Genomic DNA, 21,161 nt, shown 5'->3' with positions numbered 1-21,161 from the left:
TATTTATTTATTTATTTATTTATTTATTTATTTATTTATTTATTTATAGGGGGGTGGGCAGAAGGAGAGGGAGAGAGAATCTCAAGCAGACTCCCCGCTGAGCCCAGGGCTCCATCTCACAAAGCTGAGATCATGACCTGAGCCAAAATCAAGAATCAGACGCTTAACCGACTGAGCCACCTAGGTGCCCATCTACTAAGGGAATTTTTTTAAAAAGCAAGTCAATCAACAAATACAATTAACTTTTGAATTGAAGGAAACAGTGAAAAGACTGAGATAAAGAATAATGGGGTATGAGATTTGGGATGGGGAATGGTGCAGGTTGGGTCCCCTGGGAAATGGACTCTGAGGCAGAGTTGAGCCTGCAAGGAATTTCCTAAGGAATGTTCTGGGATATGTGCTGTGGGAAGGGGAGAAGGAAGCAGGATGGTCAATCCCTTGGGATTTCTCCCTTCAGGTTGGACTGAAATGGCCAGGCCTTGGCTTGTGCTCTTGCATTGATCAATTATTGGATGTGGACCACATTTGGGAGGGTGGCTCTCTCTAGTTGAGACAATCCCTGTGGAGGAGCTGACTTCTGAAGGCTTTCTGCCGACAGCAGTCCCAGCATCTGGGGCGAGTCCTTCTGGAAGGGAATTGGGGTGGTACATCTCAGGAGCATCCACCACCAGAGGTAGGGGACATCTACTTTATTTTTTTTTTTAAAGATTTTTATTTCTTTATTTAAGAGAGGAAGGGCAGGGGTGGGCAGAGGGAGACAGAGAGAGACAGAGAGAAGCAGAATCTCGTGCTGAGCACGGAGCTCGACGCGGGGCTCAATCTCGTGACCCTGAGATCACAACCTGAGCTGAAACCGAGAGTCAGCCGCTTAACCAACTGAGACACCCAGGCACCCCGGGGACATCTACTTTAAACACAATAGTCAGGAACGTCTCTCTGAGGTGGTAACATTAAGCTGAGGCCTGGAGGATGAGAATGAGCCAACAAGGCCAAAAAACAAAACAAAACAAAACAAAACCAAAAAAACAAAAAAAAGAGAGAGAGAGCAAGCATGAGATAAAGAAGTATTGTATGTGTGAAGGTCCTGAGGTAGGAAAGAATTTAGTACGGATACATCTGACCTGAGCCACTAAGAATAATAAGTTAATATTCTTTTTCCTCCTTGAGGTACATCTTTTCTAGGTTCCCGATAACTAACTGCAGGTTTTTCTCAAGCTGCTGTCTGCTTCTAATGGTGTGCTGGAGAAGCAAGTGTTAAATATTGAGAAATTTGGGGAGCTGATTATTAAATCGTTGGCAGCTTAACAGTGGCTTAGCTCAGGTTGCCATAACAAAATACCATACACCAGGCAGCTTATAAACAAGAGAAATATATTTCTCACAGTTCTGGTGCCAGCATGGTCAGGTTCAGGGAAGGGCTCTTTCCAGGGTGCTGGCGGCTGATTCTCCTCATATCCTGCCCCCCCCCACACACACCCCTGGTAGAAGGAGAGCAAGCTAGCTCTATGACCTCTTCTGATAAGAGCACTAATCCCATTCACAAGGCTCCAACCTCATGACCTAATCACCTCTCAGAGGCCCCAGCTCCTAATGCCATCACACTGGGATTGGGGTTTTAAAATATGAATTTGGGGGACTATTATTGCTTCGAAGGCTTTTCAGGGGACACAACTAAGGAATATGTGATGTTTAGAGAGGGGAAAAAAAATCATGAATTTGTCCTGATACTTTCGATTTAAATTTAAAGGTTTTATTTATTTATTTGAGAGAGAGTGAGTGAGATCGAGAGAGAGAGAGAGAGAGAGAGAGAGAGAGCACAAGCAGGGGTGGGGGGAGGGGCAGAGGGAGAGGGAGAAGCAGGCTCCCCGCTGAGCAGGGAGCCTGATATGGGACTCTATCCCAGGACCCTGGGATCATGACCTGAGCTGAAGGCAGACGCTTCACGGACTGAACCACCCAGGTGCCCCTCAATCCAAATTTAAGATGACAAGACTTTTACTGAACTCCTTTGATGCTGAACATCTTGGTTCCTAATACTTTAACAATACTTCATTTGCTTTATTCTTGATATACATATGACAGTTCAAAATAATAAGAAATTACAATAATACTAATAATAAGGCTAACGAATGCAATTTAAAATTTTTGTCAGTCTTCACAGTTTTAGCTAACAAATGCAAAAGAAATGACAGAAGTAGAAAACTCCTTGTGTTTTGTTTTGTTTTGTTTTTATCTTGAATGAAATGTGAACAGAGGCAACAATCATTACTGTCATTAATGTAGCTAAGCCTTGTGTGAAAGGTCGATGGGGAACTTTGAATTATATGGTTGGGTTGACAACACCTGAATTCTCTGATCAATCATCATCATGAAAAGCGGGACAGGACTCATCCTTGCATCTGTTGGTGGTGCAACATGAGGCAGCCCAGCACCACCTACAAGGCAGTCCCGGGGGCAGTAAATGAACCTAAATCAAACACTAAGCCTCTAGATCTAACTTTCCCAGAAATACAGAGGACAGAGGAGCAAATTAACTGACAGCACAAGGAAGCGATTCGCCAAATTTAGGATGTGGGATATTCTAAAGGACAAACACCATGGTTTCTTCAATACATAAATGGCACGGGAAAAGGGAAAAGAATTTTGTAGAATAGATGGGACTTAAGAGACACGAAAACCGAATGTGATGTGTGGAACTTGTTTGTACCTTGAATCAAGCCAACTTTAAAAAAACATTTTTTAAATAAACAGGGAAATTTGAATGCACCCTGGGTATTAGATGACATTAAAGAAGAACTGTTCATTTCAGCAGGCTTACAACGGCCATAGAGTTGGGTTTGAAAAATCCATGTCTCTTCTTGGTGTATACTGATGTATTTACAGGTGTATGGATAACATGATATGAAGGTTGGGGATTTGCTTTAAAATTCAGGAAAAAGAGAGAAAGTGTGTGGGGAGGAAATAGATAAAAACAAAATATTGACAATTCTTGCTGATGGAAGTCCATTATACACAGCCCATTATACAATTCTCTATTTTTTTTTGGTAGGCAATAGTTTTTAGAAAATTAAAATGGCAAGGAATGGTAAAAGTATACGCACTCCAGGCAGAAAGTCCAATGTCATCAAAGATGTGGGTAAGGAAGCACAAAGGACATTCCAGGTATGGTTCTGTGTGACATTCTGTGTGCACATGGAAGGATAGGAGGAGATAAACTTGGAAATGTAGACTAGAATCAGATCATGCAGTCTTGGACGCTGGACTTAAGAACTTGATTTTTATCCCACGGTCGGTGGAAATGTCTGAGGCTGTGAAGCAGAGGAAAGGTAAGCTCAGGGACAGAAGTGGGCACTGTGGGCCAGAGAGATGGCAGGTGGGGCTAACATGCTGGGGAGGAGGAGCTGTGAGTCCAGGAAACGCATACAGAGCAAGGTGATGAAAAAGGTGAGGGTACCTGACACCTCCATTTAATCTGCTGAGCGTTTTATCATTTGGCAAATATTTACTGAGCAATTACAGCATGCCCAGCACTGTTTTAGGCACAGGGGATAGAACAGTGAACTAGATAGCACAAGAGAGTCCCTGCCTGATGGAGGTGACCTCGTTCCTTCTCTTTCCTGCCTGTATTCTTCTCTGATGGAGTGTTTACTAAAGAAGGGACTTGGAGCTCTCTGTAAATATAAGCTATGGCCCACAGTTCCTAGAACTTTCTACGTATAATGTTTATCACTCTGTATTGTAACGATTTACCTAATGTCTGTCTTCCTCCTAGGTCAGCGTATCCCAGCCTCGGCGCTATGCCATTTGGGGCCAGATGATTCTTTGTGGTGGGGACCGCCCTGTGCGCCCTAGTATGTTGGGCAACATCCCTAGTATCTACCCACTGGATGCCAATAACACCTTCAGAGTTCTGACAAACAAAAATGCCTCCAAATATTGCCCAATATCCAGGGGAGCAAAGTCACCACCGGTTGAGGTCCCTGCCTCAGGTCAGTGTTTCTCAACCCTGACTGCACACTAGAATCATCTGGGAGCTTTAGAAACTGTTGCCAGTTCTTCGCCCCATCCCAGACTAACTAAACAACACTGTCTGTGCATGGGGCCTGGGTACTGACATTTTTGTAGAGTGTCCCAGAGATTCTAGTGGGACTCAGGATTGAGAAGCTCTGTCTCCTAGGCAGTAAGCTCCATGAATGTGGGGAGATGTCTCTTTTTTATGGTGGTGTCCCTAGGACCTAACACAGTGATCTCTGAATGAATGATGCATGTGCAAATGAATAAATGTGTAGAGACAGGAAGACATGTCAAATCTTAAAAGTGGCATTTGGGGAAAGCCAGCAGCGTACCACCTTTTTTTATGGTCATGGATACCAACTATTGGATAGTCTCTTCCTATTCTTTCTTCGTGAGAAGGTGGGCATGAAGTAGGGATTAAAAAAAAGGACTCTCCAAACCTCTGCAAAGACACCCTTAGAGGAAAAGGGACTGAGAAGTCTTGGCTGAGGCCCTTAGTACTGCCAACAGGGAGTTTTCCCACCCTAATCTGGATATTTAAGTTACCTCTTTCTAATGGCTTCTGGTCTTGGCCAAGGATTTCTGAAATTCTGATCACATCATCCCCATCAGCATCAGTTTCAGGGATGTCAGTATCGAGAGTCATGTCTATTGTTTCTTAACTGGTATAATCTCAACAGATGTAGTGTGAAATTTTGGACAATTATGATGTCATCTTCTGCCACACCTGAGAAAGTATATCCCCAACTTGGTAGCAATCTGAGGGCGGTTTGGAGCTGAGTTGACCTGGCTTTTTTTTTGTCATGAGATGCAGAAAAGGAGGTATGGAGACAGTTGTCAACATCTTAGGATGGAAGGCAAGGAGGTGAGGATCGAGAGAGAAGGCATTGGTGTTGGGTAACTGCAAGGAGGGGGATGCCAGTTAGGAGAACAAGTAATTCCAGAAGGTGAAGCAACTGGGGATGGACTGGGGGTGGCAGCAGGTAAAGTTCAGGAGAGGCATCAGGACTGGACTGTAGTCTGGGAATACAACCTCTTGTTCAAACCCAGCACAGTTACTTTGATTGGTTGCTTATTTTGCAGCCATGCTAGGAGCTGTTCCCTCCTGCACCACTGAGAACAAATCATGGCATTTTCCTTTCTGGAAGAGCAGCTGTCAGAAGTTGTGCTGTTGCACGGATGATGAAGGGAGCTGACACCAGTGATGGGGACCCTTCTCTAGCAGATAGCTCTCATCATTGGTGTCCCCACTTTGTGCATCCCCCCCACCACCCTGCCCAAGGTGCTCAAGGAGACAAGGACTCATAGCAGTTAAAGAACATAGCTTTAGAAAGAGCAAATCTGGGTTCAAGAGACAATTCTGGGGGCGCCTGGGTGACTCAGTTGGTTGGGTGTCTGCCTTTGGCTCAGGTCATGATCCCAGAGTCCCGGGATCGAGCCCCATGTTGGATTCCCTGCTCAGAGGGGAGTCTGCTTCTCTCTCTCCCCTCCACTTGTGCTCTCTCTCTCGCTCTCGCTCAATCTCTCTCTCAAATAAATAAATAAAATATAAAAAGAAAGAAAGAAAGACAATTCTGGCATATCCCAGCTGTGTAACCAAAATTTTTGGCATCTCAGTTGCCTACCGTAAGATAGGAATAACAATAGCGTTCATTCATAAAGGTTATGTTCCAGGAAAAATGCATTTACTTCCATTAAAAAATGGTCTTTCCCCAGGGCCTCACCACCCAACAGTTATTACCCTCTGAGAATTCAACGGGCAAAGGAGATGAGTGTTGAAGGTATAACTGTCAAGTATTTGCTCCTCTTGGACTTGAAGCTGAGCCTTAAATGGCCCTCAGGGAAGTCTTAAGTGCACTAGAGTCTTACTTTATTTATCTACCATTTTATCATACCCTGATCTATTTTATAGAGAACAGGCAGTGTCAACATGAGAGTGGCAATCTGATGGATTGCTTAAGTCTGAAACAAGGGAGAAGAAACTCCTTTCCTCCTTAGTTTTCTGCAGGTTCCAAGATAAACAGCTCTGAGCCCAGACAACCTTTGTAAGTGGGACAAAGGATATCAGGGGTCTTGGGACCAAAAGGCTACAGGAGTGGGGGTGGTATCATTAGCGAGGAATGCTTGCAGTGGCCCTGTGCCTACCATGGAGCCCTGCTCTGAGAGTCTGGCCCCTGGAAGAGAGCAGCCATCGGGATCCTCAGCTTCAACTCATGGGCTCCTTGTTGAAAGGCAAGACTGGAGTTGGCCCATCTTCTGGGTAATCAAGAGAAACCACTGACCTGGATTCCCAGGTGAAATCACCTGATTCTAAGTATGAGTGAAGATTTCTACAAGATACCCTGTGCAAACAAAACGCATATTTGGACCATGTCTTCTTATCAACACAAAGCAGGGTTTCAGTTTCTGTTTGTGCCTTCCACTAGGAGAAGTAACATTCCACTCTGAGAAAACATCCCAGATGTTTATATCCTGAACGCTGCCTAGGTTCCAACCTAACTCTGCCATGTCTCCGGTGAATGACTTAACCCTTTTGTGTCTCAGTTTCCTGCTCTGTAATTGGCTACAGAGAAAGGACCTCCCTTTCAGAGTGGTGGGGAGGATGTAACGAGTTAGTATGGGGAAGGCTGGCTGGAACTTGGTAGACACGGAAGGCCCCAGCCTTGGCTTTGGGTTTCCAGAGTACACAAGGGTTATCCTGTCTCAACAGGGAGCGGCTCCCCAGCCATATACTTTTCCAAGGCCCTCTGATACCTGCACAGGCCTATGCCCTTAATAAACCAGGGCGGGCACCTGGGTGGCTCAGATGGTTAAGCGTCTGCCTTCGGCTCAGGTCATGATCCCGGGGTCCTGGGATCAAGTCCTGCATCGGGCTCCCTGCTCAGCGGGGAGCCTGTTTCTCCCTCTGCTTTTCTCTCTGTGTCTCTTATGAATAAATAAATAAAATCTTAAAAAAAAAATTTAATAAACCAGGGCTAAAACAGCCTGATCTTTAACACTGTAAATCACAGAGGATGTCCAGGTTAGAGTCACACTACTGATAACAGCCACTTACAGCATGGTGGGTCTTACGTAAGACATCCTCTGCGTGTTACCTCCCAACATCAGCCTGGGAGAGAGGTACTGTCACAACCTCACTTCCATGGAAGCTCCACACAACTCCATGGAACATTCCCCAAAGCTCATACCTGGAAGAGGCAGATTCAGGCAGCCTGGGTCTTTTTTTTTTTTTTATTCTTATGTTAATCCCCATACATTACATCATTAGTTTTAGATGTAGTGTTCCATGATTCATTGTTTGTGCATAACACCCAGTGCTCCATGCAGAATGTGCCCTCCTCAATACCCACCACCAGGCTAACCCATCCTCCCACCCCCCTCCCCTCTAGAACCCTGTTTGTTTTTCAGAGTCCATCGTCTCTCATGGTTCGTCTACCCCTCCGATTTCCCCCGCTTCATTCTTCCCCTCCCGCTACCTTCTTCTTCTTCTTTTTTTTTTCTTAACATATATTGCATTATTTGTTTCAGAGGTACAGATCTGAGATTCAACAGTCTTGCACAATTCACAGCGCTTACCAGAGCACATACCCTCCCCAGTGTCTATCACCCACTCACCCCATCCCTCCCACCCCACCCCCCACTCCAGCAACCCTCAGTTTGTTTCCCAGGCAGCCTGGGTCTTAACCGAGATGTTTAGTTGATTCTCACTAGACACAAATTCCCCATCTACCAATTTGTGAGTGTACAGGCCTGAAAATCAGGAAGGGTGATAGTTTTATTTAAAAAAAAAAAAATCTCTAAAATAATTACTTGGAACAGACACCGCTAAGCACATCACAAATATTAATTGATAGAGGTACCATTATTAAGCCCATTTTATAGATGAGGAAACGGAGTTCACAGAGAGGCTAAATAAACAGACGAGGGTTGCACAGGTAGGGATGGTGGGACCCAGGCTTACCCCCAGGCTTCTATGCTACGCTTCCTAAGGACAAGCAGATGGCCTCCTATGAACTTTGGCTTTATTAATGCACCATTAAATAAAAACAAATACAGATTTAGTAAGGAGAGACTTTATTTGAAAGGGTTATTGTGGGGGGACAGGATTGTTGCAGTATGGGGAACACTGTGACCATAGGTCTGCAAGTATCCCAAGAGTTAGGCGAAAAAAGAACGTTGCTTTCATGGGAGTAAACGTGTCCCCACAGAACCAGGTGAGGGGAATTGGGATGGACAGGAGTGACATGCCCAGACAGAAGAGGAGAGAATGTTTCCCCCTGAGACCAGCTTGTTCTCAGGAGGGGCTGTGTGCTGGCTCAGGCTGAGGGTTGGCCAGGACTTGGGGAAAGGAGAGGATCTGTACCAAAGTTTAGCTAACAAGTATTTTGTTTCAATGATTCATTGGCAATTGGCAGTTTGGCTAATCATTTATGAAGCATTGAATGGAAGTTTGGAGGGCTTGGGTCTGTGGCCTTACCATTGGTAAACGAGGGGGACATCTATGACTCTTATCTAAGTCACATGGGGAAGGTGACTTGTTTGCATTAAGTTGTTTCCGAAAACACAAAGAATAGGGACATTTCTGTTTGCTGTTTTCCAGGATCGCAGGGCCTGGCAGAGATCAACGTGTCATCACTCGGTTTGCATCCAGTATAGACACACCTCCTTTTAGGGCACTTTGCTTTAGTGTGCTTTGCAGATAATGTGATTTTTACAAATTGAAGGTTTGTGGCAATCCTGCATCGAGCAAGTCTACTGACGCCATTTTTCCAACAGCATCTGCTCATTTCATGTCTGTATGTCCCATTTTGGTAATTCTCACAATATTTCAAACTTTTTCATTACGATTTTATTTGTTATGGTGATCTGTGATCAGTGGTCTTTGATGTTACTGTTGTAATTGTTTTGGGGTGCCATGAAGTGTGCTCATAAAAGATGGTGAACTTAACTGATAAAGGGTGTGTGTGTCTTGCCTCCTCCATTAAATGTCTGTTCCCAGATCTCTCCCCCTATCCTTGGGCTTCCCTGTTCCCTGAGACTCAGCAGCATCAAAATTAGACCAGTTAGTAATCCTACAATGGCCTCAAAGTGTTCAAGTGAAAGACAGAGTCCCACATCTCTCACTCTAAGTCAAAAGCTAGAAGTGACTAAGCTCAGTGAGAAAGGCATGTTGAAAGCCGAGATAGGCTGGAGCCAGGCCTCTTGTACCAGTTAGCCAAGTTGTGAATGCAAAGGGAAAGTTCTTGAAGGAAATTAAAAGTGCTACTCCAGTGAACATGCAAATGTTAAGAAAGTAAAACAGCCTTATTGCTGATATGGAGAAAGTTTCAGGGATCTGGATAGAAGATCAAACCAGCCACAACACTCCCTTAAGCCAAAGCCTAATCCAGAGCAAAGTCCTAACTCTCTTCAATTCTGTGAAGGCTGAGAGGTGGGGAAGCTGCAGAAGAAAAGTCTGAAGCTAGCAGGGGTTGGTTCAGGAGGTGTAAGGAAAGAAGCCGTCTTTACAACTAAAAGTGCATGGCAAAGCAGCAAGTGCTGATGTAGAAGCTGCAGCAAGTTCTTCAGAGATCGAGCTGAGACCAGGAAGGCAGCTGCACTGACCAACAGATTTTCGCTCAACAGAAGGACTGTCATAGCTGGGGAGGAGAAGTCAATGCCTGGCTTCAAAGCTGCAAAGAACAGGCTGACTCTCTTATTAGGGGCTAATGCAGCTGGTGACTTGAAGTCGAAGCAAGTGCTCATTTACCATTCTGAAAGTCCTTGAGCCCTTCAGAATTATACTACATCTGCCCTGTCTGTGATCTATAAATGGGACAAAAAAGCATGGATGATAGCACATCCATTTACAACATGGTTTACTGAATACTTTAAGCCCACTGTTGAGACTGGCTGCTCAGGAAAAAAAAGTTCCTTTCAAAATATGACTGCTCATTGACAGTGCACCTGGTCACCCAAGAGCTCTGGTGGAGATGGACAAGGACATTAACGTTGTTTTCATGCCTGCTAACACAACATCCATTCTGCAGCCCATGGATCAAGAAATAATTTTGACTTCCATGTCTTATTATTTAAGAAACACATTTTGTAAGGCTAAAGATGCCATATGTAGTGATTCCTCTGATGGATCTGGGCAAAGTCAATTGAAAACCTTCTAGAAAGGATTCACCATTCTGGATGCTATTCAGAACATTCATGTTTCATGGGAAGAGGTCAAAATATTAACGGGAGTTTGGAAGAAGTTGATTACAACCCTTATGCATGACTTTGAGGGGTTCAAGACTTCAGGGGATAAAGTCACTGCAGATGTGGTGGAAAGAGCAGAAGAACCAGAATCAGAAGTGGAGCCTGAAGATGGAACCGCATTGCTGTAATCTCACGATCAAACTCTCAGTGGGTGAGGAGTTGCTTCTCATGCATGAGCGAATGAAGTGGTTTCTTGTGAAAGTGGTTTCTACTCTTGGTGAAGATGTTTTGAAGATTGTTGAAATGACAACCGAGGATTTAGAATAGTACATAAACTGAGTTGATAAAGCAGCAGCAGGGTTGGAAAGGATTGACTCCAATTTTGAAAGAAGTTCTACTGTGGGTAAAAGGCTATTAAATAACATCACGTGAAACAGAGAAGTTGTTCGCAAGAGGAAGAGTCAATTGATGTGGCAAGCTTTATTGTTATCTTATTTTAAGAAATTGCCTCAGCAACCACCATCCCGCTTGGTCAGCAGCCAACAGCTTCGAGGCAAGACCTTCCACCAGCAACAAGATTATGACTTGCTGAAAACCCAGATGATGGTTATCATTCTTTATCAATAAAGTATTTTTTAAATGGATTAATTTATTTTAAGCAGTCTCCACACCCAGCGTGGGGATTGAACTCACAACCCTGAGATCAAGGATCGCATGCTCTATTGACTGAACCAGCCAGGCGCCCCCGTTAAGTTATTTTTGAATTAAGCCATGTACATTGGTTTTTTTTTTTTTTTTTTTTTAGACATAACGCTTTTGTACATTTAATAGACTACAGTATAATATAAACATCACTTTTCTATGCACTGGGAAGTCAAAACATTCATTTGACTTGCTTTATTGTGGTGGTCTAAGACTGTACCAGCAGGATCTCTGAGGTTTGCCCATATCTACTATCTGCCAGGATCTTCCTAGGAACTTTCTCCAGAGAGAGTTAAGGCCGAGGTTCACGAAGCTGGTCAAAGGCACTACCTTCAAAAATATCTTCCAGACTGTTCTCTGCTCAGAGAACATGGGGTCAGGATCAATGTGTCTCCTTCTTCTCTCACTTAGCGTAAAGTTTTCAAGATTCACCACTGCTGTAGTGTGTATCACAACTTTACTCCCTCCTATGTCTGAATAATATTTTACTGTATGGATACACCACATTTTTTTATCCAGTCATCAACTGATAGACATTAGGGTGGACAACAGATTCTCACCTTCCTCTGTACATACCCTGGCTGACTTTGCTGCATGGAACCGAGGGCCACAGCCTTCATCTCTGCACAGCAGAATGATTCTCTGTGCAGAGAGGGAACGTGCTGGCACCTGATAGGACACAAACCTGTCAGGGGAACTGGAAGCTTTAAAATTCATGGCCCCAATATGTCCAGCTGTGCAAACAGGAAGCAGAAACACAGGGTGTGGTGCTTTACAAGTGGGAGGGGCCCTCCATGAACACCTGGCCTCACCCAGTGGAGCATGTATAACCCAGCTCTAGATCCACTCTTCACTCCAATCTGGTTCTAAGTTAGTTATTTTTAGGTTAATCATACCCTTCCTTGCTGGGCCACAAGAGGACCATTCTGGAGCTGGCTTCCCCATACCTCTCCTCTCTATGTATACAGATAAAGGAGAAGGTGGCTGGTCCAGGATGATGAAGAGGCATGGACTTGGGTTTAGACATGGACATACAAGGAGGAAGGGGATGGAGCAAAAGTTAAATGCAATCAGCATTATTTATAGTAGCCAAAACATGGAAGCAACCCAAGTGTCCATTGATAAATGGATGGAAAAAGAAGATGTGGTACACACACACACAAACTCATACACACACCACATGTCCATGCTGGAATATTCTGCAGCCATAAAAAAGAGTGAGAGCTTGCCATTTGCAACAACACGGATGGACCTAGAGGATATTCTGCAAAGTGAAATGAGTCAGACAGAGAAAGACAAATACCATATGAGTTTATTTATATGTGGAATTTACAAAAAAAAACACAAACAAACAAATAAACAAAAAACCAGAAACAGACCCAGAGAACAAAGTGGCAGCTGGGGGCTGGGCAAAATGGGGGAAAGGGAGTGGGAGGTAGAGGTTTCCAGTTATGCAATGAATAAGTCACGGGGATGAAAGGGACAGCATAGGGAATACAGTCGGTGGTATTGTGAGAGCGCTGTGTGGGGACAGATGGTGGCTACAATTGCGGAGAACACAGCAGAATGTAAAGAGCTGTGGAATCACTATGTTGTACACCTGAAACCAAGGTAACATTGTGTCAACTCTAACTTTTAAAAAGTAAAATGCAATCAATTATGGCAACTCGATGCCTTCATTCCATAATAGGGGTGCCTGAGGAGCAGGAGTGCCCACTCTCTTATTATTTATTTATTTATTTATTTATTTATTTATTTATTTATTATTCTTATGTTAATCCCCATACATTACATCATTAGTTTTAGATGAAGTGTCCCATGATTCATTGTTTGTGCACAACACCCAGTGCTCCATGCAGAACGTGCCCTCCTCAATACCCACCACCAGGCTAACCCATCCTCCCACCCCCCTCCCCTCTAGAACCCTCAGTTTGTTTTTCAGAGTCCATCATCGCAGGAGTGCCCACTCTTAAGTGCAGGTGGCTATGAGCCACCATCTTTCATAACCTAGAAGGAACTGGGAAGCCTCTTGTTGACTTGTGTCCACTCTGAAGCAGGACCCAACATTTTGTTAGATTTCTAAAACCCCAAACCAACTGCAAAATATTAATTTGCAATGAGTGACTCACTGAAGATTTTATGGAGTGATGGAGGTTACGTCAAATATGACACAATGGAGATTAATAGAAAAATCTCCAGTAGATGTCTTAGTTCTCCCTCCTCAGTTCTTTAACCACCAACCACTCCTAGACCATCCCTTCATCAGCAATTCTCCTCCTACTTAGGCCTCCATTCCAAATTCTACCTTGCTTTTCTTCTTTTTATACAGAGAAATGTGTCTGTTTCAGCTTCTCTGCCCATTTTCCCACTTAGCAGATAAAGAAAGGTCCTCAAGTCCCACTCACTCCAGAAAACATGGAGAATCATACATAGTACGCAGTGTTTTCTTTATTAAGTAATTTCTCCTGCCACTTGGGTTTGAACCCACTCTGTATTGCCTTAACCATTTGCAGGTGGCGATTCCGGATTTGGCCATGCTCTGTCTAAATATCTGGATGAGCTTGGCTTCACGGTATTTGTGGGAGTTCTGGATGAAACAGGATCAGGAGCAGAGGAATTGCGAAGAACCTGCTCCGAGCGCCTCTCTGTGCTCCAGATGGACATCACCGACCCACAGCAGATAAAAGACGCCCACAGAAAAGTGGTGGAAAAGTTGCAGAACAGAGGTACTGTCTTCATCTGTCCGTGTCCTCAATTGCCCCCCACCTCCTCACAAATGACCAACACTGGTTCCTACTGCCCTCTAGTCCATCTGGCTGCTGACCACACCTTGAGGACACCTGTACCAGCCACCTGTCACCTGTTCAACCGACCCCCTGACATGGGCCTCTGGCAGACACAAAGATGGTATGAGTAAGTCAGGAATGGCCCGTCCTCACAGAACTTGAAGAATTACTTAACCCATTCGTCCAACATTGGCTTGATTGCTCTTCCATTACTTACCTTCATGCCCCCATTGCTTTCCTCCTACTAATATTAACATGGATCATATTTAAAAAAAAAAAGTATAACAATCACTTTCTTCCTTTAGCCACAGCCCTTTTTCTTCCCTTTCCTTTGTGGTCCAGCTCTTTGGAACCCTACTGCCCTGTTTTTACTTCTTCACCTTCAATCCCGCGTTGGCTAACTGGTCTGGCCGAGCTAATAAATATCATCCTGAACACCAAGCTCTTTACCTCTCAGCAGTATTTCAATGTGTTCATTACCTTCCCTTGTCTTAACTTCGGGGTCTCCAGCCCCCGCCCCACACTGCCTCCCTAGTTCTCTGATCATTTTTCTGCTTCTCCTGCATGAACCCCTTCCTCCATTCCTCCCATAGATGTGAATGTTTCCAAGGGGCTCCATCCCCAAACTTCCCACTCCACATTATCTGGGCTGAGCTGTTCTCTGTCTGTGCTAGGGACTCTCAACCCAGCTGCACATTAGAATCACCCGGGGAATGTCTGAAAATACCCGTGCTTGGGCCCAAGATGGCCTACCTAACTTGGAGGACCCAGCCGAAAATTCTGTGGGGCCCCTTGTTTAAAAAAATGATTAAGACTTGAAGATGATGCTAACAGAGAATTAAAACAAGCATGAGACCTTTCAGAAGCACAGGACCCTCTGTGGCTGCACAGGCGGTGCACCCATGATGCCCACCCAGCCTGAGCACCGTCCTGCAAACAATTAAATCAGTGTCTACATGGAAGGACTCAGCTGATCCTGCAATAAGGGGGCTGCTACTGTTGCTCTCCTTTTGCTAGGAATGTCAGCTGTAAAGAAGATCCTATTTGGGGGCCCAGGTCTCAGTATATTTGAGAGCTCCTTAGGTGATGCCAGTCTTCTGCCAGAGTTAAGAAACAGTGAGATGTATGCCAGTCGCTTCCAGATCTATATTACTAATTAGCCCTCTTCTCAACATCTGGACTTCTATGCATATAAAATTGTCTGCCCCGCATCCCACCTGGTCAGGTTTGTCAAAACCTGACTTCATTATCTTTTCCCCGGTTGCCGGTCTGCAAATGAGTTTCACCCTGCTCCAACCCTGGAACTGCCATCTAGTCTGTCATCCAAGCCAGCAGCCTGGGGGTCACTGAGACCTGCAGCTTACCCTCAGTCTCTGAATCCTGTTGGTCCCGAGTCCTTCAGTTCTATCTCCTAGATCTTTATCATCCCAGTCCCTTTCTGTCATCACCAGGCTGCTATGGCTTAGTGCAGGCCCTCACCTTCCACCGGGGCCCCTCAATGGCTTTACTTTCCCATTACTTTCCAAACGGACAGCAATCTTTACAATGTGCACTTTACAATGTCACCCATCTCCTAAAAACCCTTGGACATACAGAGCCTCCATGTCTGTGTTCCTCCCATGAGCCAGTCTATGGTAGACGTTTTGCTTTGTCTCATTGAATGGTTCAGTGGTTCTCTATCCACCACCAAATTAAATCTAAACATCTTCACAAGGATTTGAGGGCTTTCAGGATAATAGCCCTGGACAAACCCTTAATTTGCAATACCTGATGGCCTACTCAGTAAATTCTGATTGGTTTCCAAAATAGAATGTGCTAAATGTTACACATCTTTGCACATTCAGCTTCCTCTTACCCAAATTTCACTCTTGCCTCTATTCCCTTTTTCTAAGACTCTTGACTTTGTCCAACTGCAGATTCTACTCCCACAGGAGACCTGGCTCAAACATAACATCTCTTGCATGACCTTCCACGTGATCCAGGTTACATTATTCACTTCCTCTTCTGGACACTCACTTGTTATGTCCTGCACACACTTGTATTACTGCATTATTATAAATATCTGTCCATCTCCCATTCCTCACCGCTAGGTTTCTTAAGAACCAGATCCATGTTTCCATAAGGATTCTTTCAGATGCCAGTGGCATGGCCCTATTCGAAATTGCTAATGTACAAAGGAATGTATATGCTTAATTGAAAAGACCTGTTGGCTTCAGGCATGTCTGGATCCTAAAGCAATGTCATCAGGGTTCAGTCTCTGTTTCTTTTCTTTTCTTTTTTAAGATTTTATTTATTTGAGAGAGAGACAGAGAGTGCGCACTCAAGAGAGAGCACAGCTGGGGGGAGGGGCAAAGGGAGAAGGAAAAGCAGGCTTCCCGCTGAGCAGGGAGCCTGATTGGATTCTGGGCTCCATCCCAGGATGCCGGGATCGTGACCTGAGCCGAAGGCAGACGCTTAACGACTGAGCCACCCAGGCGTCCCTAATTAATATTATTTTTAAACTTAATAAGTTCCCACAGGTATAATGAGCTTATTGGCCAGCTTAAAATTCTTTTTTTTAAAAGATTTTATTTATTTATTTGACAGAGAGAGACACAGCGAGAGAGGGAACACAAGCAGGAGCAGTGGGAGAGGGAGAAGCAGGCTTCCCGCCGAACAGGGTGCCCGATGCGGGACTCGATCCCGGGACTCCCAGGATCATGACCTGAGCCGAAGGCAGTCGCTTAACCAACTGAGCCACCCAGGCGCCCCACCTGGGGAATTTTTAAATTCCATGTCAAGGTCCCTTCTCTCTCCTACTCCAGAATTTCTGATCTAATTGGCTGGGATGTGGCTGGGCATTGGGGGGTGGGGGTGGGGCGTTAAAAAGCCCCCCAGGTGATTCTAACATGCAGTTAAGGTTGAAAACCACTACTTGTGGATGTGGTCCAGACCTGCAGCATCAACATCACCTGGGAACCCGGTAGAAATGTAGATTCTCAGGTCCCATCCCAGACACCCTAAATGAGATTCTCTGGAGGTGGGACCCAGCAATCTGTTTGAACAAGCCTTCTTGGTGATTCTGATGCAATCAACAGGATTAGGCTGGTTGGGGAAGGGACTAGGGCTCAGGGACTCTGCAGTCTTCTTAGTTCTTGGCACCTCTCTAGTTTTCTTGTTTCCCTGAATTAGGGGATCTCTTCTAGCCTAGGGATAAGGCTCGTATATCATCCTGCCTGGTCCTCAAGATATTAGACTGTCTCTACACAGTCCTTTGAGGGAGAAACATGGTATAGACTTTTATTACTCTCCCCCTTGCTGTGTCCTCTGTCCCCAGATACTGCAAATATCTAGCTATATCTAGGGAAGTGCTTTAAGGAAGAGAAAATACCTCCAAAAACCCATCGCTTACTATTTCAAATTTACTCTTCACACAACCCCCCAGAGTAGGTAGTTTTGGTGTTCAAGGAGATTAAGGTCCAAGGGTTTGAGTCGTCTGCCTAGATCCTAAATCTCAAAGGGGCCCTTTACACTCCAGAGCTTCAAGTGTTAAAAATCCTCCTGCTCTTCAGCATCACTGGACATCAAAGCCATTCCTTTCTGTCCTCAGGACTGTGGGCTGTGGTCAACAATGCTGGGATCATCGGCTTACCAGCCGACGGGGAGCTCATTCCCATGACTGAGTACAAAAAATGCATGGCTGTGAACTTCTTCGGGGCTGTGGAGGTCACGAAGGCATTTTTGCCTCTTCTTAGGAAATCCAAGGGCAGGCTGGTGAACATCAGCAGCATGGCAGGTGAGTTGGCCTTTTCCCTCAAGGTTGTGCGATGCGTGTTGTGCAAGACCTGGCTTGTTACATTCTTTGTGCGCCAAACGAGAAAGCAGGACATGCTCCTGCAGGGCTGGGTCAAGATTAGTCAAATTCTATGTTTACCATTGATCTTAATACAATAAAACCTTGCCTTTCAAATCCTTTCATGTATAAACTATTACCTCTCAACTCATCTATTCATTACCGGGGATTTGGGGTTTTATATATCTTCATAGCACATAAGCTTCCTGGATTTGGACAGGAAATCCCACACAGAGTTACTGGTAATCCGTTTTCAACCCTCTTTGAATTGGGCACACTCTGTTCCCTGTGAGATGAGTAGGCAAGTGTCTCCACTGTTGGCATAGCCGGAGCTCACGTCTTGGTTGGCTGCCCACTGGAGCTTTCCCTAAGATCCTTCCCATCATTTTACAATCTCAAGGCAGTTGGGTCAGATGTGACATTTGATGACTCATCTTTTTCCATCTCGAAGAACAGAGAATCAGCAACTTGAGTCCAGGGTTTAACAACCTCCCTTCCATCAACAATGCTCATGTATGCCATAACACATCCTTTCTTCTGGGACAGGTTTTATTTTCCAACTGGGGTTCCTTAGATCCTGACTCGGCTTTGGGAATGTCCTTGGAGTTGTCTTTCAGGACACCACATGGGTGAAGGGGAAGCCAAGGGGGCGGGGGCTTGGACTCCAGGATCCTGCGTTTGAATAGAGGAACACTGCTCGTCTCTGTTTGATCAGTTGGTTCCAAAGAATATTTTCTTTTTTTAATGAGGCATCCAGTAGTTATTTTATTTTGTTTCATTGTTTTTTGAGGGGATGTTCTTTGTATTAACTAGGCAATTATCGTTGTCCATCATACTCCCTTTCCTGGCTTTCACTCAACTTCCTTGAACTTAGCTACTATGTGAGTGTGTGTTACTAAGTTGTTGGTTGGCCTGAGGAGGAAAGAAGCAAGGAAGGAAGGAAAAGAGGGAGGGAGGAGGAGAAAGAGAATGGGGAGAGAGAAGTCTAAGGTGGTTAAGAGCAATGAGTATTGTATATATATATATATATATATATTTTAAAGATTTTATTTATTTATTTGACAGAGAGAGACACAGTGAGAGAGGGAACACAAGCAAGGGGAGTGGGAGAGGGAGAGGCAGGCTTCCCGTGGAGCAGGGAGCCCAATACGGGGCTCGATCCCAGGACCCTGGGATCATGACCTGAGCCGAAGGCAGACGCTTAATGACTGAGCCACCCAGGTGCCCCAATGAGTATTATATTTTAACTTGTATGAGGACCCTGAAGTATTTCCAATTTCTTGCTGCCTGCGGAAGCAAACAAATCCTGGGAAAACACATTTGCAGTATTTCACCCTTATCTTTCTTCTGAACTCCACCTTCAAATTTTTACCTCTGTGGAAACCTCACCTTTCTCAGTGCCCTGGCACAGCCTGGTACTTCTGAAAAAGTCTCCCATGTTCCTTGCCTCACTCATTCAACAAATATTTACTGAAATAACTGATCATTACCTGCTTCTTGACACATTGACAAGAAAGTTTTTCTTTCTTTTTTAAAGATTTTATTTATTTATTTGACAGAGAGAGAGAGAGAGGGAGCACAAGCAGGGGGCTACAGGGCAGGGGGAAGGAGAGGCAGGTTCTCTGCTGAGCAGGGAGCCTCATGCAGGGCTTGATCCCAGGACCCCAGGATCCTGACCTGAGCCGAAGGCAGACGATTAGCTGACTGAGCCACCCACGCACCCCAGTTTTTCTCTTTTCTTTGTTCTCAACTTGGAGAAGCCCATTCAGAAGATTTTACTTTAGTTATCCCCTAACATGCACACTACGTGCTATGGGCCTGGTATCTGGCATATAGGAAGCTCAATGAATAAATGAAGAAATTCAAGTGTGAGAATAAATGAAGCATGGATGAATGAATGAAGGAGTAAAGAATTTACAGTGCAGAGGATGCCCATTCATACATCTTCAACTTGGCTTCTACAGCTCTTTCCTTTTTTTAAAAAAGATTTTATCTATGTATTCAGAGAGGGAGAGAGAATGTGCTTGCATGCATGAGTGGGGGAGGGGCAGAGGAGAGGGACAGAGAGAATCCCAAGCTGACTCCCCGCTGAGCACAAAGTCCTATGCAGGGCTCAATCCCACCAACCGGGATCCTGACCTGAGCGGAAATCAAGAGTCGGACGCTCAACCAACTGAACCACCCAGACGCCCCTTTAATGCAATTTTTAAAAATATTTATTTATTTGAGAGAGAGAGAGAGAGCACGAGAATGTGAACAGGGGGAGGGGCAGAGGAAGAAGGAGAAAGAGAAAGAGAATCCCAAGCAGACTCCACACTGAGTGCAGAGCCTGATGCATGGCTTGATTCCACAACCCAAGATCATGACCTGAGCCAAAATCAGGAGTCTGACACTCAACTGACTGAGCCACTCAGGTGCCCTTCTAAAGCTTTTTCTAAGCCAAGACTCAGTACTCTCTTCTCATATATTTCCACTGGAAGGAAACTTGAGTGTTAAATCACATACCTTCACTCTTATTCTCACCATGGACGTGCAAATTCTTTACATCCAGCCTTACTATTTCCATTCCATCATTTTACCATCATTACCAAGTCAACATGTCTGAAACCAAAGTTGTTATCAGCAAGTCAAAGCTTGCTCCCCTTCTTTCTCCTTGTTCTGTTGAATTGCAGAGCTTTGAGCCTTCTTGGATTTGTTTCTCCCTCTGCCTTTCCCTCCTTTCTCCCACCCAGTCAGTCACCAAGATGTATGGAGTCTTCCTTTATCACATCCAGTTTTAAATCCTTATGTCCCAAAAAACTCCAGAAATAAGTTCATTTGTCGGACTCCGAAGCCACCTAAGGTATTTTATAAAGTTGTTAAAGTAATAGCAAGAAATCAGAACAGATGGGAAGCATATGTACCTGATAGAGCAGGCGTTTGTAAAAAGATAGGAGCAAAACTCTTAAATGATGCTTATAGTTTCCTTCAGTGATGAGAAGCAGAGAAATTCAGCAGAAAACAAAATAAGGGAATCCCTAAACTTGGCTGACAAGAATTTTGCAAAACAATGGAAAAGATTTTGAGCAGGGCGATAAGGAGCTAGAATGTAACACAGGGATCAGGGAAGTCAAAGCATGGATAAAAGACAATAAATAACCAACCAATCCATAGAAATTAGCATCCACTTTAATGCCAACTTGATGCATCTCTTGGCAAAGTTAATGATATAATAGCAATTTTGGAAAATGTGCTTATCTGGGAATTCATCCCTGGTATTTTTCTCATTTTGAAGTAGGGGTCATGGAGAGAGACAGGCAATCAATCACTAATAAGTGTTCTTTAAAGGAGCTCATGGTAGCCCTGACCCATCAGGTTATCTTGAGCCTGGTGTACCCCTTCCACCCTCTGCATGACAAGAATTTCAGTGGGGTAGATTTATCATGGAAGTTTGCTTCAGCCAGGAGGAGCTGAGCTGGAATCAATCATTCTGTTCCAGTTATCCGTTGCTGCATAACAAATAATCCCCAAAAAAGTATCTCAGGCTGGTGTGAGTAGGTAGGTAACCGGTTTGGTAGACAGTATAGTGGTTCCTCAAATCCATGCACATCCTAATTCCTGGAACCTGGAATATGTGACCTTACCTGGCAAAAGGGGGCCTT

General features: G+C 44.6%; 1 protein-coding gene across 1 annotated transcript in view; it reads left to right on the top strand.

Annotated features, from left to right (window-relative positions):
• The window catches only part of HSD17B2 (hydroxysteroid 17-beta dehydrogenase 2), a 77,082-nt gene that overhangs the window by 27,001 nt on the left and 28,920 nt on the right, over positions 1 to 21,161 (top strand). The window contains exons 2-3 of the mRNA XM_035024716.1: positions 13,416 to 13,628; positions 17,278 to 17,463. Of these exons, the coding sequence (XP_034880607.1) occupies positions 13,416 to 13,628; positions 17,278 to 17,463 (399 nt within the window). The remainder of the gene's footprint in view (positions 1 to 13,415; positions 13,629 to 17,277; positions 17,464 to 21,161) is intronic.

The sequence above is a fragment of the Mirounga leonina genome, unplaced genomic scaffold, assembly GCF_011800145.1.
Source record: "Mirounga leonina isolate KUSES-001 unplaced genomic scaffold, KU_Mleo_1.0 Mir_180, whole genome shotgun sequence".
Lineage (NCBI taxonomy): Eukaryota > Metazoa > Chordata > Mammalia > Carnivora > Phocidae > Mirounga > Mirounga leonina.
This window is presented reverse-complemented; position numbering and strand designations above follow the sequence as displayed.